At 33.2% G+C, this 24040-nt stretch overlaps 1 protein-coding gene across 1 annotated transcript in view; it reads left to right on the top strand.

The window, feature by feature from the left end:
* Positions 1 to 24040, top strand: part of LOC133185758 (uncharacterized) — a 52550-nt gene that overhangs the window by 11173 nt on the left and 17337 nt on the right. The window contains exons 2-20 of the mRNA XM_061321058.1: positions 12178 to 12354; positions 12740 to 12883; positions 14607 to 14720; positions 16003 to 16368; positions 16473 to 16614; positions 16725 to 16938; positions 17210 to 17371; positions 17466 to 17817; positions 17919 to 18216; positions 18465 to 18591; positions 19533 to 19757; positions 19966 to 20175; positions 20312 to 20589; positions 20675 to 20825; positions 21114 to 21326; positions 21606 to 21759; positions 21891 to 22141; positions 22529 to 22726; positions 22868 to 23003. Of these exons, the coding sequence (XP_061177042.1) occupies positions 12178 to 12354; positions 12740 to 12883; positions 14607 to 14720; positions 16003 to 16368; positions 16473 to 16614; positions 16725 to 16938; positions 17210 to 17371; positions 17466 to 17817; positions 17919 to 18216; positions 18465 to 18591; positions 19533 to 19757; positions 19966 to 20175; positions 20312 to 20589; positions 20675 to 20825; positions 21114 to 21326; positions 21606 to 21759; positions 21891 to 22141; positions 22529 to 22726; positions 22868 to 23003 (3912 nt within the window). The remainder of the gene's footprint in view (positions 1 to 12177; positions 12355 to 12739; positions 12884 to 14606; positions 14721 to 16002; positions 16369 to 16472; positions 16615 to 16724; positions 16939 to 17209; positions 17372 to 17465; positions 17818 to 17918; positions 18217 to 18464; positions 18592 to 19532; positions 19758 to 19965; positions 20176 to 20311; positions 20590 to 20674; positions 20826 to 21113; positions 21327 to 21605; positions 21760 to 21890; positions 22142 to 22528; positions 22727 to 22867; positions 23004 to 24040) is intronic.

Here is a 24040-nt window from a genome sequence, read left to right as displayed (position 1 = left end):
TTTAAATTTGCTAAAACTTGAGCTAATGTGGCCTAAAAATTTTACAGAAAAGAATATTACCTAACTTGGTTAAGAATTTCATAAATATCATGGATTCTGTAGAGGACTACGCCAGGCGATGGGCCAGACATGAAAAAGAAGACCTTGACACTTTGTCAGAATGGATTAAATGTATCAGATGTATGTTAAAATCGCGCATTAAAAAATTGAGAGGCAATATAAAAAAAAACCATCTATCCTTCTGTATTCAATAATCCAGAAGTGAAAAAAGAATTAGATAGATTACATGATCAGTACGTACTGGTCCCTGCTGACAAAGCAGGTAACAACATTGTCTTTGTTTGTAAGGCTCATTATATTAAATGTATTTTAGAGTAACTTGGATTTAATTCTACAAGTGGTAATCCAACTTATACTCATAGTTCCCTTTCTAAGGAAGAAATTCTTCAAAATCATATGTCAGTTTTGAATATTTTTAATATTCCAAACAACCAAAATGAATTCGATTTACCATATTTATATTGGATTCCGAAACTTCATAAAAATCCTTACAAACAAAGATACATAGCGGGTTCCAGTAAATGTTCAACCAAGCCTCTATCTTTACTCCTCACTAAGATATTAACAGTGGTGAAGGAGAAACTTCAAGAGTACTGTGCAACAATATATTCGAGAAGTGGTGTAAATCAGATGTGGATACTTAAAAATTCCAAGGAACTTTTGGAAAATTTGAAATCACAAGATTTTACCAAAATCAACAGCTTAAAAACTTACGACTTTTCAACTTTATACACAACCATTCCCCACAATAAATTAAAGTCCAGGCTTTTTGATATCATTGACAGCTGCTTTTTCAATAAAAATGGAACTCGTAAATATACTTACCTTGTCATTGGTCATTTGCAAAATTATTTTGTTAAAAAAACATTCTGATTGTACACACAAGTACTCTGAAGTTGACATTAAAAAGATGCTTGAGTTTCTGATTGACAATATCTATGTGGTTTTTGGAGACCAGGTCTTCCAACAATCTATTGGAATTCCTATGGGTACCAATTGCGCCCCGTTATTAGCAGACCTTTTTTGTATTCATATGAAGCAGAATTTATCTAAAATCTTGTACATGAAAAGAAGAAAACACTTGCTGTGGCGTTCAACTCGACATTTAGATATATCGACGACGTATTGTCAATTAACAATGGCTATTTTCATTCTTATGTCGATGCGATATATCCGGGTGAACTTGAGATAAAAGATACCACAGAGTCTGACACATCTGTTTCATATTTGGATATTTTACTTGAAAAAGACGTTAATGGTAATCTAACAACCAAGCTTTATGATAAACGTGATGACTTTAACTTTTCAATCGTCAACTTCCCTTACTTATGCAGCAATATACCTTCATCACCTGCATACGGTGTATATATCTCTCAGTTGATTCGATACGCAAGAGCATGCTCTACGTATGTACAATTTCCAAAACGAGGTAAATTATTGACAAATAAGTTGATGAAACAAGAATATCAGCTGTCTCGTTTAAAGTCATCATTTCGTAAGTTCTATGGTCGATACAATGACCTTGTCAGCAAATACAATTTATCATTGAGTCAAATGCTGACTGACGTTTTTCATACTAATTGTTAGGCCATTATTTACACACTGAATTGTCGACGGATTTTTCCGTTATTTCCCGATCATGACAAGGAGCACACAGCGGGTGTGACCGGTCGGCAGGGGATCCTCACTCCTCCATGGCACCTGATCCCACCTCTGATGTTTGGAGGTCCGTGTTTGCTCTGCTCCTATTTTGTATTGTATAATGGACTTTTGAGCTTGAATACTGTTCGTTATCTCCATACATTTCATTGGTTGTTTTAAGAAATTCATTTTGTAATGATTTCGTTATATTACTGGAAACTGTGCGTTAATGAATATAAAAGCGAGATCTTTACAAAATATTGACCGCCGACATTTTGCGTAATAAATTGGTATTTGTACACTATTTATCATTATGCACCATTTGTAATATAAATATCGAACTTTAAATTCAACGTGACGATTTTCATATCCAAATATTGAAAGGGAAATCGAATGGTACAAATGGATATCCGTCACCATTTGGTTTAACCTTGCGGAGAGTCTTTGGAGAGACTCTTGTGGAGAGTCTTAAGGATCAATGGCTGATTGTCTTTGCTAATCTCACATTTGAAGTTGCTTGAAACATTGGACTGAGACATACTGTGTCAAAACTTTGAAAAATAGCAATACAAAAAATTAATTGAGAGCCTGTTAAACAGAGTTTAATCAAGTGTTTTCTTGCAGAAAAAAGCTAATTTGGAATTATCATCCATTACAAATCATGGCCTCTACTATTTCAGTTTTGAGTGATTGATTGATTGTATGTTGTTTAACGTCCCATTCGAGAATTTTTCACTCATATAGAGACGTCGCCATATACCGGTGAAGGGTTTCAAATTTTGACCTTTACTCGGCACTCAGGGCCATTTAGCAGTGAGGAATCTTTATCGTGCCAACGCCTGCCGTGACACGGGGCCTCGGTTTTTAAGGTCTCATCCAAAAGACCCGCAACTTTCACTTCAAAGTACCGAGCGCATGGCGAAGGAACAGTTGCTACCCATTTTTTATCGACTTAGGTCAGTCGCGGCCGAGATTTGAACTCACGACCTCCCGATCACGGAGCGAGCGCTCTAACGACTGAGCTACCGTGAACGGTATTTCGGTTTTGAGTATCTACATATAGTAATCCAACTGGTTGAATGATATAAAAGTATTCTAAAGCCATGAACTATGAAATTATAGGTTTTTAATAAAAAGTATTAAAGGGTCTATTGGAGGAGAAATGGCAAAGTTCAAAGTAATACCAAAAAACACAAGAATATGAAGAGTGAGGTGCACCCTAGGCGACATGAGAGTTAGTAATATAACGTCAGGAAATTTCCCTACTTCATCATTATAACCCTTTCTTACAACCTTTTGTATAACTAAAATAAGTCCAATGTAGAGAATGATTTGGTACCGAAGGTTATTATACGATTTATATATTATCAAGTGTCTATCCAAAATAAAAAGGGGGACGGTGAACTCTGACGAGTAATGTAGCAGCTTTAGGTTAAGGTGATCTGGTAGGTATAAGAAGTGCACGCTTTTGGATTAAGAACGATTTTACTAAAACATAGTACATCCAACCATCCACCCAATTCCATCTCTTATTCTGATTCAACTACCGTATAAGCAGAAATTTCATTGAGAATTTAATTTTGGCATTTTTAGCGAGGGTGTTGAAATCACTAAAATTAAATATCGTTAACAATTTATTCAGCTTAAGAGGTTTCCGTTATCTTTCTATGCACCATAAACCTCTAAATTCCACTTATAAGGTATTACTATGTAAACCGGCAAGTTTGCTGATTTCCTCAGTGTATATTCTAACTGTTTGCTTTTGGTTTAAATGTAATTTCTATGTAAATTAAAAATATCCTTTTTCTAAATATTAAATTAAATCAAGGAACAAAAAGTACGTTTTCAATTGAAATTGTGTCTTCAATATTCCAGATGTGGTTTGGTGCAGACTTCGCACAGAACTTCAACTGCTTACACCGTGCAGTGTGGTCTGTTTAATTGGTGGAGATGTCGAAAGACAAAGTAAAATTACAGCATATTTAAAGTTTAGAAAAATTAAAATTTAGCTTCACAATTTGTTTTATATAAACCAGAGAAGCTTGTGGACAAGACAGCCTTCTCCATATATATATATATATATATATATATATATATATATATATATATATATATATATATATATATATAGAAAGCACAAAGAAATTCACTTTTATAAGGATACCCACTTCCGCTCCAGCCCGGGGTTGAACTCTCGACCTACGGAATCTGTCTCCTAGCAGTACAGGAACAGCGCGTTAGACCGCTCGGCTATCTAGGCAAGTCAAAAAACTTGCTTTCGATGCCGATGGAATTCTCACAGCGCTGCCCTACACTACACGGTCATTGAGAATAGAAGTGAGATACAGTTATTTGGACATCAGTTTTATTAGAGGATCGTTACCAATACACGTTGTAATGAAATTAATTCTATTTATAAAGCACAATTTACAACAACTCTTAAACTGACATAACTGCCCTAAGTGAAGAAATATTAATATAGAAAGCACAAAGAAATTCACTTTTATAAAAGTAAATTTCTTTGTGCTTTCTATATTAATATTTCTTCACTTAGGGCAGTTATGTTAGTTTAAGAGTTGTTGTAAATTGTGCTTTATATATATATATATATATCCCGGGATACTCCTACAAGTAAGAGCCTCGGTTAACGTGCCTAGGTACATCCGAATGCCATATTCTAACGAGCTCGTTCCGCCTGAGATGGCGGAACATATAATGCGTGAAATAAACTGTAAACAAGTAATTCTCAGGTACCTACGTGTTACATGGGGTATAAAGGTCACAAGAAATCCTAAAATCCACTTTATTCAGTATGCATCATTGTTCATTAATCAAAACAGGGACCTATATACTAACGGGATAGGCAACTCCTTCAGCGCCATGTTTATTTACCCAAAACGGCACACACAACACTGTCAGTTTTTCAAACTACGTTTTATCCCAGTCAAAAGCTTGTTTTCTGATTAATGTAATATGTTCTTTTTTGTGTATCGGAATGGATATTTAATAAATTTTAAAGCACATATTATAAAATAATTTAGATATTAGGTAACAACCACCAAAATCGGCGATTTCTCGGAAATACGGCCGATCAGGGCCACACACCGATTTTTAAATAAACGTATTTACTTCTAAGATAAGGAGTAAAAACAGTGCTAATAACAAATCTTGAATAATTTTTTGATAGATAAATTAAGATTTTATTCTGAAATATTTGATAGTAAAAGAGATATATTTAATTAAAATTGACTTACGAAATCCCGCAACTTACGATATATCGCGAGACTTGCCAGAGTTGCCTATCCCGTTAGTATATAGGTCCCTGATCAAAATCGTCATTATTTCCAATTGTCACCAAAATTACTTTCGATTTGACTTCATGCTAATTTTGCGGATTGCTAGTCAGAAAACGAAAATTTCAATGACTTCATAGCGGAAAACTAGTTTCGTTTCGTCAGATATTCTGCATTCTATTCCCGAATTTCACACAGACGACTTGTTTTCATTTCTGCTTCGATTTTAAAAATAATGGATTTATCGTTAATAAGATAGTTTAACATTGTTTTCTGTGTAAGTTTTATCGCAAATAGTGAATATTTTATTGTTTCGTGTCATTCGTTAATGTTTAAAGCCTGAATTTTAATTAAACAATTTATTTCCACCTGGGGTTTCAGCGGCGAGAATTTTTATAATGGATGCTAGTAGTTACGCGGCGCCAAGTCAAAAGTATCTCGCCGTGAACCTCCAGCATGCTGGAGTAATCCCGGGATATTACATAATTTGTTCTTTTAAAACATAATTCCAATGTGCCCAATAAGAAAAATCAGTGGAAAATGAATAAACGTTTTATTACATTATGTTCGTTGTGTAATTTATATTACGACAAAGGTGAATTTTTGCGTAATTTTTTAAGGGTTGGATTTTACAATTTAAATAAATTGTAAATAAGTGCTAGAAGAAGGATTTTTTGATTTTGATAATCCAGAGGCACGTAAGGGGGCGGGTTCCTCCTGACAATAAGCATAAGTGAAATAAAAATGAAATCGGAAAGGAATATTTCATGAATTTTTTTAATTTTATTTTTCTTATTGTTTTCAAAAGCGTTTTATCTAGTATTTATTTAAAATACATGGAAACTGTATTGAGATACTACGAGGCGAAGCCGAGGTCAATACTGATATTTTTCTGGTGAATATCAAATCATATTGACCACATAAAGAGTCCATAATTGTTTTATTATACAGTCTGGTATTCAATAAACAAGACAATCAAAGCTGCATGAGGACTTCATTTTCATTAACAAACTTTCGTTGTGGAAAGATTAAAACATGTCCAGATTACAAGTTATAACTTTCGTGATTTCCTTTCGTATAAAAGCAAGCCTGAAATGTCATCTCAGTGGTTTCAATAATGACACAGAATGAAAAGTGGAATATACCAATTTTTTTTAGTTTTTAACCTGAATTGTGAAAATTTTAGTTTATTGATTTTAATAAAAGTTCTTGGATACAATTGTTAAAAACTCAACTATGACTGCAGAGGAAATCAGAACCAGCCAGTCTTTAAAATTTCAATTACACAATTAATCTATCAGAAGGCGGTTGTTTTGCCTTTTTTAAATAACCTCTTACTCTGACAACCTCCAAGAGCTTTTTAAGACCAAACAAGTTCCTCAATTGTTTTCCAAAGCTTTTTAGCTCATCTGAGCCGAAGGTTCAAATGAACTTTTCTGAATAAAAGTCCATTGTCTGTCGTCGTTGAGTTTGTACTTTCAACTTCTTCTCCGGAACCACATAGCCAATTTCAACCAAACTTGCCTCCAAGCATCCTTGGACGAATGGAATTCAAGTTTGTTCAAATGAAAGGCCACATCTTCTTTCAAGGGGAGATAATTAAGAATTGTTGAAAATTTAATGATATCATTCAAAATATTTCTTCTCAAGAACCAATAGGCCAGAAAAGATATAATTTATTTGAAAGCTTGATTACATAGTGCAGATTCAAGTTAGTTCCATCTATGACCCGCAGGTGTAGGATGGGGCCAAAATAGGCCATCAATGTTTTACATGGGAATATAAAGGAAAAAAAATCTTTAAAAATCTTCTTCTCAAGAACAGCAAAACTATGATTAGTCATATTTATATGGAAGCATTTTCAGGTAGTGTCAAATCAAGTTTGCTCAAATCATGACCCCTTGAGTAGGGAGGGTCCATTGGGTAAACTAGTTTTACATAGGAACATATAGAAAAATCTTTAGAATTCTTCTTCTTAAGAACAGCAAAGCCACGATAAGTCATGTTTTCAAGAAAACATCCTTAGGTAGTGTATATTTAAATTTATTGAAAATTGTGAGTTAGGGTGGGAGCACAATAAGTAAACATAGTCTAATATAGAAAAAAAAATCTTCTTTTCAAGAATAGCAAAGCGATGATTAGTCATATTTGTATGGATGCAACTCCAGGAACTAGTTGTTTACGATTTAAATTTGTTCAAATCATGACCCTCTGGGGTAAGGTGGCGCCACGATGTACGATCAAACTTTTGCATTGGAATTTATAGGAAAAAGTTTTGAAAAAAACTTCTTCTCAAGAACAGCAAAGTCATGATTAGTCATATTAATGTGGAAGTATCCACAGGTAGTGTTGATTCAAATTTGTTCATGACCATCGGGGCTAGGGTAGAGTCATAATAGGAAATAGGAGATCTGCTGATGAAGAACAGAAAAGCCATGGTAACTCAGGTGAGCGTTGTGGCCCTTGGGTATGTTGTTCTTAATTTAATACTCCAAAGTGACTTGGTCATTTGGCCATTTGGGATATCAAGGCAGACTTGAACCACTTCTGCATCATACCCTTCTGCTGCCTGGGTTCAAGTTCTACTGCTATACATCACTGTTAATTCATCATATAAATACATTTTCACACTACTTGCAAGAAAATAGCATGAAAAGTGAAAAGGCCAACGAAATGTTTTAACGTCATTCTTACATTGCTAATAACATTATGTCGCAGACTCGAGTTTCCTTAAACGCTCCGCCCAATGAGCATTTTGATTGGTTAAAAATATTAACGAATATTAATAATGGAGTAGTCCCAGCGAGTAGCTCTGACTTTACAGGGAGTAGTCCTCAGATGGGGAAAGTAGTGCCTTCTCAGGGAAATAGACAGTTTTATGGTTATGGTCCAAACATGAGACCTCGACACTTTGTCAGAATGAATTAAAAGTATCTGATGGATGTTGAAATCTCGCAACTGAGGTGTAATATGAAAACCATCTATCCTTCTGTCCTCAATAATTCAGAAGTGAAAAAAAATTAGATAGATTACACGATCAATATGTACGAGGGTTATCAAAAAGTTCGTGGACTGATACGATAAAATTAATACTATGTAGTCTGTGCTTACAAAATTTATAAGAAACATAAAACAACAAAAGTTTAAGAAATGTTGAAAATTTTAGCTTAATACGTTGATAATTTTCCAAATTATACTAAAATAAAAAAGACATTATATGATCACCCGGCGCTGTTGCCGTTTAGTTTCATGACATCCGACAACGTCACATTTTCTCAATGTCCGCTCCCTCTCTACCTCATTCACTTATCTTGATGAGATTAACTGGAGTTAAGTAGGGACTTAAGCCCGTCTTGTTTATATAACTTTACAATGTCATGAACAGCTGCTTTTAATGCATATAATGTTGTAAGTAGATCTATACATAGGGAAAGATCCTCACTTAATTATGCCATAATACTAAGTTTGTTGGACTTCAATTTCTACTACACATGATGTATGTCACTTTTAGACGTGACTGACTTTTGACTCCCTGAGTACAAACCGACATTAACTGTGCATCTTTCATCTTTCTGAATCTTTTTGGGAATTTTTAAAACAAGTACTTTGGGTGCATTTTATTTTTCTGTAGCCCATTTAAACATTACCTAGGTCTATGGCAGTTTTTTTCAGGTGCGAAAAAGAAATCCCTCCCCCTTTTTGACGTCATTTTCAAGCCCTTAATTTTTTTAAAACTCCATATAAAATTTACGATAAATTTCATAGAACTTACAAAATGGGGTAAAAATTTCAAATTTTTCGCAACAATTGTGTCGTACCACATGCCTGAAATAACGAGATTTTTTGATGACAAATGCTCATATCAAAAGAGTTTTTCTCAGTTACACTCAGGTAGAAAAAAACGTCATATTTGAGGTTGCGCCGCCTGGACATTCTATTGCTTACAAAAACACTAACAATTTATTGAAAAAAAGAAATAAAAGTTATGATTTATGGTTTATTCTATAGATAGTAAAGATAATGCTAACTAAATGTGTTAAAATTCATTGATGTACCTAAAGCGGTTATAATTTAATGGCGCTAGTCCACGGAACTTTTTGATAACCCCTCGTACTGGTCCCAGCTGACAAAGCAGGTAGCAATATTTTTTTTGTTTGTGAGGCTCATTAAATTTACTCTGTTATTGAGGTGCTGGGATTTAATTCTGAAAATGTTAATCCAACTTATACCCATAGCTCCAATTCTAAGGAAGAAATTCTTCAAAATCATATGTCATTTTAAATATTTTTAATATTTTCAACAAAGTGAATTTGAATTACCATATCTAAACTGGATTACTAAACTACACAAAATTCTTACAATGAAAGATACATAGTGGGTTCCAGTAAATGTTCTACCAAGCCTCTTTCTTTACTCCTCACTTAAAAATATTGACAGCAGTGAAGGAGAAATTTCAGGAGTACTTTTCAACAATATATTGTAAATCGGGTGTGGATACGTAAAAACTCCAAGGAAAGTTTAGAAAATTTTGAAATCACAAAATTTTACCAAAACCAATAACATCAAAACATACAACTTTTCGACACTTTATACAACTATTCCAAAAATTAATTAAATAAATTAAAGTCCAGGCTTCTTAACATCATAGACAGCTGCTTTTCATATAAAGATGAAATTGTAAATTTACTTACCTTGTCATTGGTCATTTGCAAATTTATTTTGTGAAAAAGCATTCTGGTTGTACACACAAGTACCTCGAAGTTGATATTTAAAAGATGCTTGAGTTTCTGATTGACAGTATCTACATGTATGTAGTTTTTGAAGATCAAGTCTTCCAACAATCTGTCGGAAATCCCTTGGGTATCAATTGCACCCCGTTATTAGCAGACTTGCTTTGTATTCATATGAAGCAAAATTTATTCCAAAACTTCTACATGAAAGGAAAAAGTATCTTTCCGTGGCATTCAATTCAACATTTAGATATATCGACGACGTTTTATCAATATATAACAATATATACCCTTATTACCTGCATATGGTGTTTATGTCTCCCATTTGATTCGTAACGCTAGAACATGCTTTACGTGCTAACAATTTTTAAAACGAGGCAAGCTATTGTCAAACAATTGGATAGGACAAGGATATCAACAGTCTTTATTAAACTCAACATTTTGCAAATTTTATAGTCAATACTATGACCTAGTCAGCAAATACAATCTATCATTAAGTCGAAAACTGACAGGCGTTTTTCATACAAATTGTTAGGCCATTATTTTCACAACGGAATTGTCTACGGATTTTTCCGTTTGCTCGCTCATGACAATGAGCACACGGCGATGTGGCCGGTAGACAGGGAACACTTACTCCTCCATGGCACCTAATCCAACCTCTGGTGTTTTTAGAATCCGTGTTTGCTCTGCTCCAAATTTGTATTGTTTAAAGGACGTTTGAGCTTGATTACCGTCTCCATATCTCATGGTATTCATTTTATATAAAGTAATAACAGTAGAGGTATAATAAGTCATGTTCATTTCTTTATTTGGACAAATGATGCAAGTGATGTTCAGGTCGTGGAAGAGTGAAGGCTTCTTTATTGAGAAAAAATTCGGAAAACTAGAAGTGTCTTAATAGGATTAAACCTCTCGCAGGACAACTTAACAAAGGGCATGCTTGAGGAAAGTTTGAAAGAAGCCTGTCATCCTACAAAAAGCATTCTGTAATTTTTTGTGATCATAATCTTGTTGAAATATAAGTTGTTGAAAGTTATTACAACCTCTATGGTCATAAGCAACCTTTGTGTCGAGTGTGAAAGTATGACGTTTGACAATCCTGCATTAAAAAGTCAAGGTCCAGTCAACAAATATCAACTTCATACTCAGCTCAATCCTCTATACGTTTAACTTCTGAGCCTTGTCCAAAATGAATCATTACAGACTAGAAATCTTGGTAACAAGCAATCTTTGTACAAAAGATGAATGCCATCTATATATTCTCAAAATACAAAGTTATGTCTTTTAAAGTTTTACATTTTCGAACCCCGTAATCTTAACCTTGTAAACATGAAACTTTTGATAATCTCTTTTACTCACAGACAGAAGACCGTTTATAGATATGTATGTGCTTCAGGATGGACCTCAAGTGGTTGCTGCTCTGGTAACGTATATACAGTTAAACACGCTTATAACGAAATGTCAGGGATGGACGATTTTGCTTTGTTATAAACTTAGTTCCTTATATCCTTTAATTTCACAATATATTTTAAGCCACGGGGAATGAAAATCGCTTAGCTTTAAGCGTCAGTTCATTATAAGCGTTCTCATTATAAGCATGTTTTAATGTATATTTTATTTGTTTATTAGTTAACAATAAACAAGTTCTTATAGACACTATATGTAGTACTGAAGAAAAATTAGACCAATATGGCTTTCAATCTAAGTAAAATTAATTGTAATTAGAAGACAGTTTCAGTCACGCGACATCTCTATATGAAATCAGAACCAGAATCACTGTAAGATGTCGAAGGGCACGAAAATTCATATCTCTCCTATCTAATATTTCAACGATATGATATGCATCTTATAATTCTATATAATCATCCATGCATTCAAATTTAGTTACATGTACATTGCTATCTCCGTGGATTAATGTCATATACTTCTACACAAACTAAAAGATATATAAATTGATTTAACGTGAATGTAAATATAAGAAATATTGATTCGAAAGAAACAGTAACACTAATATGTCAGTAAGGTTTAATGGATATACTCTTATTATGGATTGCACGTATGAACATTGCTATCTCCTCTTATTTGTGTTTAAATGAAGTCAGGAAAAATTCGGAGAGTGATAACTTTTTCCTTATAAATGTGTGTATGTAACCAATGTATATTACAGGCCTTGTTTGATTTAGTAATCATTTTTATAAACAACCAAATAGCATTGAAAATACTTGTCATTGACTTTATATTCTACATTAATCAGCTCTCTTATTTCGTCGCTATCAAATTGGACTAACATCAAACTAGTAGATTTCCCTACGCCAATCCATACACCAACATAAAGAATTCGTCTCCTTATTTTAGCTTTTACTGCAGATAAAATACCTTCGGATTAAATATGTTTAAAAATTCATTTTATGGGGAAAGAGGAAAAAAAGACTCATGATTAAAATATTTTTCAGCGATTTGTAATGGAAGGACAACTGCTCAGGGGGCATGTAATGAAGGGAGTTTGATCTCTAAAAGATCTGGAAGCGCTCAGATATGGGAATACATGTACCCGGCTGGTAATTGCATATCACCGAACAGGTGTAGCTGCAGCAACAACTATTTTTACGGCTCTGGATCTAAATGCATAGGTATTAAAACAATAAAACCTCTTTTTTGTCAATAGCAATGCCAGAAATTACTCTCCGCATGCTTTTCTCGTTGAACAAAATAGATAGTAACTGTATGAAAAATATGTATTGCAGCGATTATATCTTGCAGATTGAATGGGAATGTAGCATTACATCTTATAATTTAAAAAAAAAGAGCGTTTGAAATGAAGTACTGTACTATATGTTTTTTTTTATAATAAAATTTTTACTAATCAGTTTTTTTATTGTATACTTTTTAAAAACATGTAGTTTTGTCATTTTTCTCGATAGCACCTAAGCTTAATTCATGCATGTTTATCTTTTTTTTTTTTTACTTTTCATTATCTCTTTTGAACGGTTTAAGCAAATCTGTTCATTTTTTTAGCCTGTCCAACGATAACAAATTGTATTGAAATGCACTGTTCTGATTCTGCTGCTTCAACGATATGTGCCAGCTGTGAAGGAGTTGTAATGGATAAGCCTTATTACAGAGCATATGTTTCAAGTGACGATAAAAAACAATGTCGAAGTGAGTGATATACTGAAATATGTATTTATTACATTCTTACCATTCTATTCAGTAAAAATCTCTCAATAGATATTTTTTTTTCATATTCTACACTTTATATTACGAAGCTTCATGATTTATCAATGAAAGATCGAAATCAAAATGGAATTCCAGATACTTTGACTAAAAAAAATCATTGAAATATCAGATTTTACATTTTAAAAAGCAGCTTTTTCCTTATTTCATTTCACACTATTTTTGCAGTGTAGTTATGCAGCATAAAACACCCCCCCCCCATGTTAATGATATCATTTATATCCAAGTCATTGTGTGATTTAGTCCCCCCCCCCCCAAAAAAAAAAGGCTTGGAGATAAGAAAAACACAAACACATCCCTTTTGATAAAATTTATATATAATCACAAACAATGGGAAATCCTAATATTTTTATAGTATTCCTCAAGATATTTTCATTGTAAAAGCTAGAGCTTGGCTATAATTTTAAACATTAAATCGCCAAGAAAGCGCCAAGTTGTTTTTTTTTAAGTATTAAGTAACCTTTGCAGTTGTCTATCAAATTATATTGCAAACTGTAAATTAAATGAAAATTCAGATTTTATTCTGATTTTTATTGTGACAATGCAAGATGACGGTGTGTAATTACCAATGTCTCTGATTCATGTTTTTAAGTGAATTTTTCATTGCTAATTTGCAATTGAAATGAAACAAAATATATAAGAATAAGTATGAAGAGAATATTATATCGTCGTTTTTAGTCTATTTTATATGAAAATTAAATGTAACTTGCTTGAAGATTATATTTTTGGTTAAGCCATTATATAACTTGATACGATTAACCGGTGAATCGTTCGGAATGTCTTGTGTTTAACCTACTGACAATTCTTTATTCAATTGACATCCCTAAATCATATAAACATTTTCAAGCACAATTGCACTTTAACAGTACCCAATATACAATAATAATAATAAACATAATTCATAATAATATGGGTTTTTTGACAACCAGTATTGCAGTTACCAAAAGTAGGAATTCCTGTGTAATTCTTTTAAAACTCTACTATTCCTTCAGCTTTGGTTGGATTTCAATAGAATTTATCTATGTACACTAGACAAAATTGATAATGCACCAACAAAGAAAAATAAATATTTTACATTTCAAAACTTAACAATGGTGTATTTGATGTATAAATATGGTACCAAAGTAAAAAACGAGGCATTTGAATGACTTAAATGATGAATAACTACAATGATAACCGAAGTTTAACCATTGTATAAATAAAAATGAAAATAGTGCTCATACTTTTTGGAGAAGTAAATTTCAATTTTTTTCTTTGTTTATGCGTTCTTTATATTTGTACAAAATAAAATCTTAGAGAAAAGATTACACCGTATGCGGCGTTTGATCCTAGCAAGCGTGAGAATAGTTTGAATATATTTGGTGTATTAAGTTTTATAAGTGATACCCGGGCTTGTGACTGACAACGTGTAAATATACATTGATATTTTGCCAGATCTCTTCAATTATAATCTCTCTGTGAAAGATCATGCAGTTATTGCATTAAGAGATTGAAGACTGTTGTCTTTAATGCTAGGAGAGTAGAAATGCACTCTGTACATCTTGTTTGATAGTAAGGTGTAAAATTTGCATGGTACATATTTCTTTGGACAAATAGTTTTTTAAGCGTTTAGTTAAATAAAAATATAACAAACTGAATCTGTTTCCAGAGGCTTGTTCATGGCGGAATGATAGTACGAGATGTTACCCCGGTTACTGTGATGGAGAGCTAGCAGAAAATTGCAACTGTGCAAAGGGATTCACTGGCAGACACTGTGAACAAAGTATTAATTTATGACATCCAAGTAGTCTTTGGACTTAGCTAAGGTGTTGTGACCAATCGTTCGTTAAAAGATGATTTTATAGAAAGTTTACCGAAAAGATTTTAAAGAAATATTTACCGAAAGAGGGCACTAGAATTAGAGTTTGGTAAAGATTGACCATGTTGTTTTCGCCTGACTGAGAGAAATTCTTGGATGATTACTCAGTAACAATAAAAGACATATTTATAAATTGGGAATATATCTAGATATGAATCTTGAGTTATCTTTTTGTACAAGAATAAATTTAAATTTGCTAAGGTTTTCTTTGTCATAAAGCCTATTAGACTCACTTTATGGAGAAAAAAAATTAAAAGGCTTTATATCGTAAAGTTATAGACCAAAAAAAAGGCGTAGTAACACCTTGTAAAAATAGGTGTTATAACGCGAAAAAGGCGTAAGGACGTCTTTTCACTTCCCGTTATAACGCCTTTTTTTTCTCGTTAATACGAATTTTCAAAAGGCGTTATATCGCCTTTTAATTTTTTACCCACAGATTGATCCTAATAGGCTTTCGTACTTAAGCTATTACAAGTTAGTTAAAAGAATTACAAAGACTGTACATAATTAAAGTGAAAAGGTCCATGTTTTGATTCAGAAAAAAACAAGTTTAATTTTTTGACAAAGCAACGATGATTTTGATAATCTCAATCTAAAATACCTGGCTTTAGGGCTGTAAAACTTAGAAGAGGTCATTTTTGAATTCAATCTCACTTTTACGCAAGGAATTTATTATGGGAAAGTAAAACTGAGATCAAAAGTGAGCTCATCATGTCTAATAACATGTCTAATTAGCTTAGTTTTATGGCCCCGGAGCCAAATCTCATTCCAAAGGAGAAATTAAGTTGGCGACCACAACTGTATACAGTACAGGATCAAAACAAGCGTGAACAACACAAAATTGACAGAAGTAAAGTCTTATATCGATAAAACTATAAAGCCTGGTCGTGCAGCAATTTATTTATCAGAAAATTTATAGCGTATGATATTACGATAGTAATAAGTCATACAGTCTTTCTTTATCAATATGCTTGTCTAACACATTGTGCCTCAATACAGGTGTCAGGATTTTCTCTAAAGAAAATCATATAATAAAAATATATGTTGTAAAATTAAGGCCAAAATGACTTAAAATAAAAACAAGTTTATGTGAGTAAGAATTCCTCAGCTTAATTCCATATATATGTAGATCTCCTCTATAATAAGAGACACCAATTAATGAGGTATTCATTGGTAATGTTTCCAGTGACAGAGTATGCTGATATTCTCCAAAACCTTTTCAAGCTAAAAGATAACCACCATGTGTTGACCACCCCATCGCATTCGGTAGACCCTGGACCTCACCCTGTCGTTTGGACTAATTACAAAGACTGGAATCTTGCAGAAACAAAATGGGACGCCAAATATTTATTGAAGGAAAGGCCACATAGCGATGAAGACCATTACATTAAGGCGTTTGTCTATGGCATTATAGATGCCTCCACTACCCTTAATTATACATATACTGTTTTGGACCCTTTGAAGAACATAAATACGACGGATACAATGGACCATTTCAATTCATCGACGGAATCGAATTCTACAGCGGAACAAGTTTTCAACATCACTTACAGTAATACGCAAATGATGAAAAGAGCACAAATCAATTTTTCCCTCTAAAATTATACTTTCAAAACTTTACATTATAAAGCAAAATAATCTTATTTCATGTTGTAGTTCCCAGAATGTCACAAATCATCTATGTGTATAATTGTCCCCAAGCATCACCAGCGAAACCAGCAACTTATTCTTTTGAATGCAAGAGAATTTTTTCTCTGGAATCTAATTCGAAACCTTTCACCTTCAGCACTGGAGATACGTAAGAACTCTTTAAAAATATTGTATATGGTAGAAGCTCAGCAATATTTCAAATTGTATTCTGTATTGAATGACCCATCTATACATTAGCTAAGTATATTTCAACTCTAGGATGACGTTCACCATCAAGGCCAAAATAGGAGGACATCTTATAATGGAAAACCGAGAACAAAATGTCAATGAAACCCATTATCTAGTGGGAACCACCAAAACTTTACAAAACGTTTTTCGTTGGGACTTTGTTCCACCTTACCATTGTTTGATAAATATGAAGATAAATGATGACTGCAAAGATCCACTTGTTGTACCCGATCTGACAGAAAATGTAAGACTTGCTTGTAATGAAAGTTTATCATACGTTAGTAGAATTATTTTTTATTACTTTTATTATATATTTATTCTCTTTAAAACTTTCATTAATTAATCATTTGCTTTTAATTTTTTTCTTAAAAATCTACTTATGAATTTTCACTTTTCGGAGAAATGTCAACAGTATTAGCAAGAAAATTAAATGCATCTAACTTTTTTAAATGCAATGTTTAGTAGTTATACATTGTATATAAATAAGATTGTTAATTTTTAACTTTAACTTTTAGCCCATGATTACAATTACATGGAATGATTGGCATGACGATCTTGCGGGAATAAAAGAATACCATTATGAGATATTGATCATCTCTAGCAGAAATAATATTTTGCAAGAAGATAGACTTCTCGAATACAATGGAACTGGAATCATTTACCTTAATGAATCATCTGTAAGACTTTAATTCTTAATTGTGACCATTTTTCTTGAAATCCTTCTGTTTGTAATACGTTGATAAAAATTGATTTCATACTTTTCCGTTCCAGAAAACATTGAGACTTCCGGGAACTGCAGGTCTATTCTCCATCCATCTGGTAGCTTATGACAAGGCTGGAAATTTTAAAACAACCAGGCGTTTTGTTCTGTACGACAGTGACTCTCGTGTCTCATACAACCCACTCCACGTAACGCGTGTCCAAAGCGCATCTGAGGAAACAAACTACACGTGGGTGATTGATGACACAAAGATCGTTAATGTACAATGGACAAAGAGATTTCGAAATATTCTGCATGACCATAACAAATGGCTTGATGAAATTTCACCGAGTTATGGAATTACGAAGAGTTACGATGATTACTCTGGACAGCGACCCGTCACTAAAGTCAATAATGTTAACGGTTCGTTGGAGTCTTAATTTTTTAGATTACTAAATACTAAACACAAAATTTGATCATGATTCTGTAACATGTCTTTTCGTTTTTTGTTTTTTTTTTTACAGGATGTGTTGCTTTTAAGACAGAGTACTCTATTTATGACGGAGGAAATTTAAAAGATTTCAGACCGTTAGCTTCAGTGTACGATATATCCAAAGAGTCTGAGTTACTTACAATGAATTGGTCTGATGGCGACAAGGCAGTCATTACAGTTGTTGCTGTAGACATTTTTAACAAAACCTTGAATGATACTGTCACAGTTTACCGAGATGCCTCGCCCCCGGTTATAGAGAACCTGTGGTTAACACGAGGGGACGTTTTAAACGTCAGCGTACACAGACTGGAGGATTTCACGCAAATGACGTAAATTCTAAAAACAAATGTTCAATTGCTATTTATCTGCCACTTCAAATATTAGACGTAATAGAAGTAATACCCAGTATCAAAGAAGTGAAAAAGATACACTTTTACGAATGTCTCAATCAATCAACATCACCATCTTTCCTGATATCAAGTCCCAGTATCACGAAGCAGTCTTAGACCTAGATGATGCCATGAAAATATGCTTTTGTATTTGTTTCTTTTCTAATTGATTAATCTGTATATTTCAGAATTGAATGGTTGGCGTATGATTATCACAGTGGCCTAGATAGTATCTACTGGAAGTTGTATGATAATTTTACAGGAGAAATTATTATTCATGGCCACGAAGAATTGTTTGTCCAAGGATCGTCTCAAGTACGTACACATAGTGCGAAGAAAAAGTTTTCATCTTCCATGTGTTCTTAATAATGCCAAAACCACAATAAGTATACAAAGGGTTGCAATCTTTTCTTAAAAATATGTTGAAAATCACATTTCTTTATCAGTGTTTATTTGGAGCGTGTAAGCGAGTCCAAAGAAAGATGGAAATATATTTTTAGTCTCCAATCGATAATACAGGAAGGGACTGTAGGTTTCCTCCTCGTCCGTCCGTCTGTGTCTGTCAGTCTGTCCCACTTTGTTTTTCGTTCTTTCCCCCTTAATGCTTGCAGATATTTAACCGATGTTTGGTGAGTAAGTGTATCTCGATGTTTGCATTTCGTTCCGTTTCAATGATTTTGAAGGAATTATGGCCCTTTCAATTTTTAAGGTTTGTCGCATTTTTTTCTAAACACTTGAAGATATTGAGCAGATTTTTATTATGTGAGTTTACCTCGATGAGTTATAGATAAAGTTTTTGTTCTGCTTTGATGATTTTTTTGGCGGAATTATGGCAATTTCAAATTTTAATGGAAACATGATTATACTGGCCGGTAGGGGACTAGTTTTGCTAGTGCAATTCTTTTAGATTGCTCAGAAAATGTTAACTATTTTTTCTAAGAGACTTGAATTATCAAAGCTGTTTACTTGATTGATTATTGCGTAACACCAAGTTGGCAATATCTCAACCATATTTCAGTGAAGAAAGGAAAAAAAATCATACATGAAATCTTATTCCTCCCATTCTTATCTTACTTTCAAGTAAGCCTTTCTTCAACTTAATAATTATAGTTTCTCATACTTATTAATGCCTTGTCTATGCCAAAAATGCATCACGTGTATTTTGTTTGGCTCTTATTCACCGAAATGCTGTTCTATAGAACCAACAATAGAATTTGAATTTAGAAGCATAATAATTTGAGTTCATTTCTCTACAGGACTTTGCAGAATGTGTTAAAAAATATGGTAATTATAGCAGAGGACCCAAATGTTACCAAACAAACTATTGGGGAGCTTATCATCGTCATTTTCAAGTAAAGCTCGAAGTAAAGAGAGATGGTGGACTCATTCCTGGCAAAGAGATTGCTGCACATGATTCTGATTATTTCCTGGAGGTTAATGCGACAAACAAAGCTTTGTTATCTTCAGTCCTAACGAAGAAGGTATAAAGGAACAGGGACGGATATGTAATTCAAAGAGAGAAATAAGTCGTTCAGTTAAAATTAAAATATAGTATTTATTTAATATATAGGAAAATATTTTAAAAGATGCATTAAATTGTTAAACACATATCAAAAAGTTAAGATGTGCTTAAAATATAAATTAAAAATGCATGCAATAAAAATTGACTTGAAGTTCAATATTCTTCAGATAACTGTTGATATTTCACCCCCACAAACCGGAACTGTACAAGATGGTATCAGAGGAACTGCTGAGGTGGACTTCCAACAAAGTAAGACGCTGAACGCTCACTGGGACGGCTTCTTTGACAAAGAGAGTGGTGTCTTGTTTTACATGTATGGCTTTCACTCAGAACCAATACCTGCAGATGCTTTTCAGTTAGATGCCAGTGACCCTTTTGTAAGTTTTGCATTGATACTTCCAAAGTTTGAACAGTGCTCCTAAAAATATGATGTATACTTATTAAAATATTTTAATATTAAAGAAATGAACTTATTACTTTTGTGGCTGGATTTAAGAATGCTTGTATTTACAGTTTAAAGAAACATATGAGACGTATGTAACTCACACAGTCGCCACTGAGGGGACGTATTACGTTTGTGTTGTCGCCTTCAATCGAGCTCTAGAGCCTTCTAAACCGGTCTGTTCTGATGGTGTCACAGTAACTACTGCAGTACCAGCTGTGTCAGAGGTAGACATTACCAACGCTCACGTTAGGGAAAGTTTAGTAACTGACGTAGGGAAAACAACTTATTGGTTAGTCAGTAGAAACAGGCACAGAAGTTTAATTGCTAATCCAACAAAAGATTGCGTGTAAGTAAATTTTGTTCGATTTGATAGGACCTTATTTGGGAAAAATATTAAATATATTGTAATTTTAAAATACTTTGATAACTAGGAGCAAGGCCGTACCATTATCTGACGTGGACATCTACCCCATTAAATACCACAAAAATGGTTCATATGTTAAAGTGAATGGATCAGTGTTTTGTGCAAATACTTCAAAAACGCCCGGAATATCGAGCCCTGTATTATCTAAATCATCACATGTATGTATTCAAAAGCACAAACATATAGCTCATATATAGTTACGTGTTACTATTGAACAAATGCATTGAAGACATTTATATTTAGCTAATTGGCACTCAGGCAAATATTAATGACAGAATGCTACATGTAGTATGTTTTTCATCTTTTCAGTTCCTTGTTTGAAATTTTTATATAAATGAGTTAAAACAAACCATGATTTTATAAACAATATTAGAACTATTATAAAATATACCGCAATACCCATAACTATATTTGTACACAAAAGCATAAATTCTGTCGTTATGTAGATCACCCTGTTATGGTCCGCCAATGAATCAAACATCCATGATTATGAGGTTGGCTTAGGCACAGTAGCAGGAAGCACAGCTCCAGATATACTTCCATTTAGATCTACAAAACAACATCGTCATATTCACCTGAGGCATACTGATTTACCAGAGGGGGAACCTTTTTATTTCATTATAAAAACCATCAGCAGGTCCAATATTGAAGGCATACAGGTAAACATCTATGTTTTATGATTGTTTTGACTGAACAAAGTGCAGATGTCTATGGCGAAGCTTTTGTGATCCAAAAGTACTTTTCTTTCATGTGTCTTGCTTTTTGTCATGTGTTGTCTGTAAATTTCTCACATTCTGAATTTTTGTCAGAACCATTTGGTCAGTTATTATCAAACTAGACATAATGCATTTCTGGGTAAAATGTTTACATTTTGCTCCTGAATAAACTACTTAGTCAGAAAAGACAAAACTTGAGTGAAGGATTTCATATTTTATCAGTCTATAGGGCCTTGTTTCGTTGATATAACGCCGCCAGTTTTCTCTCCACCAATAAAAATCAACTATCATAATGGACATCTTATAGCCTTTTGGAATTCAAGCAGTTTTACAGATGCAGAGGATTCTTTTCTTCCATCTCTTCAATGCGCTGTCGGTGAGCTACCATTTACATAAGTACTTACAATCCACAACCTTTTAAATTTTTTTTGAAAAATTAGATGATATTCTTGAAGAAAAAAGTATTTGAAATAAGCGTTGAGAAATCCCTTTTTTAACACTGTGCAGGTCATACTCCCACGGGCACACAGATTCAGAATTATTCCCCACCAAAGGCAGGTGGTACCTGTATTCTAACAGAACCACCAACATGTACTGCTATCACTATAAATGACACAGAGTGGGAACTTCAAGGTAACCACACGTACTACGTCACAATAAAAGCAGAAAACACCGCTGGTCTCTCTGTGTTTGGTGTTTCAGAACCTTATATCCATAATTTGCAGCTTCCATCAACTGGGATTGTTATGGATATTGTGGTATATTTTATAGACATCAAAATTTCAATTTCTACAAAAGATATTATATATTATCATAGATTATCCAGATTTTTTTATGCTTTCAAGTCAGAAAGTTTTCTTTTCATAATGATTATAACCTCATGGCATTTAAGTGAGATTAAATGTTGTGTAGAGTCAATTACATCTTAATTTTTTATATTTAAACGAGGGATAAAAATATCAAATGCATCTTTTTTCACTTTTAGAATGACACAGAATTTCGTTTTATTGTAAGTATCTACTTGTTATTTTTATTGTTGGCATTAATACATATCATTTATTTAATATTCCTAAACCAGAGAGCATTACAGATTGCTGTTGATAGTAAGTACATGCATGTTTTTATTTCTTTAATATAACAAATAGGACGTAGAAGATATTGACTATACGTCTTCCAAAACTAGCCTTTCAGCAAGATGGACAGGATTTTCCCATGCATACCTTGATGTAACGTACAAATTTCAAGTAGGAACATCACCTGGCGCTGCAGACGTTGTTCTACATAGAGATGTCGGGAAGAATAATTCCCATACTGAGCAGGGGCTTTCTTTGGAATTTTTCAAGGTAGAGGTTCTTTCCTGAATGTTTAAGTTTTTTTTCTTTTGTCGCCGAAATATGGCTGAAATATTGCCGACTCGGCGTTAACCAATAATAATGATCAATCCTTTTTACTGTTTTCCTTCTCAATATATGAATATTTTACAGACATACTACGTTACTATTACTGCCGTGACGTCTGCTGGAAGCGTTGAAGTGACCTCAGATGGAATTACAGTTGTTCAAGAGAACGCCTCTTTGTCTGGCATATCTGTTTTTGATGGAGAACCATGCATTGTATCAGGTACATATAATCTGTAATGTATACATTTTTCATCAGTGGATGTCAAATATACTGAAAGTGATAGACTTTTATTTTTACTAATGTTAATTCAAATTTAAAGGACATGTATGGATTTTACCGTATAACGGGTATTTTTACGGTAATCCAATTTTTGTACTGTACTGCATTCCTAAACTACATAAAAATCCTTACAAAGAAACATAGCGGGTTCCAGTAAATGCTCTTCCAAGCCTCTTTCTTTACTCTACGCTAAGATATTGACAGCAGTGAAGAAAAAAATGTATATTATATTATATATATATATATATATATATATATATATATATATATATATATATATATATATATATATATATATATATATATATATATATATATATATATATTTGAGAAGTGTTGTACATCAGATGTGCATACTTAAAAACTTAAAAGAACTTTAAGAAATTTTGAAATCACAAATCATCAAAACGGAAGACTTTTCAAAACCTCCTTATACAACCATTCCTAGCTACAGATTCATGTCCAGGCTTTTTAACATCATAGACAGTTGCTTTTTCAATACGAATAAAAATCGTAAATCTACTTACTTGACATTGTTCATTTGCAAAATTATTTTGTTAAAAAATCTGACTGTGCACAAAAGTAATCCGTACATTGAAAAAACGCCTGAGATTCTGATTGACAATATCTATGTAGTTTTTTGAGATAAAGTCTTTCAACAATCTGTCGGAATTCCCATAGGTACCAATTGCGCCCTTTTATAAGCTCGCCTATTTTTGTATTCATATGAATCAAAATGTATTCAAAAACTTCTACTTAGAAGAAGAAAACGATTGCTGTGGATTTAACTCGATTGATGTATATCGACGACGTATTTTCAATTAACAATAGTTACTTCCATTAATTCAAGCGTCAACTCGATATATTTCCAGCCAACTTGAAATTATAGATATCACAGAGTCTGACACATCTGTTTCATATTTGGATATTTTACGTTTAAAAGACGTTAATGATAACCTAACAACAAAACTCTATGA

The sequence above is a fragment of the Saccostrea echinata genome, unplaced genomic scaffold, assembly GCF_033153115.1.
Source record: "Saccostrea echinata isolate AGI-Se365-2 ecotype Australia unplaced genomic scaffold, CSIRO_AGI_Sech_v1 ptg000012l, whole genome shotgun sequence".
NCBI classification, from domain to species: Eukaryota; Metazoa; Mollusca; class Bivalvia; order Ostreida; family Ostreidae; genus Saccostrea; species Saccostrea echinata.
Note: the sequence above shows the minus strand (reverse complement) of the source record. Positions and strands in the feature narration are given on the sequence as shown.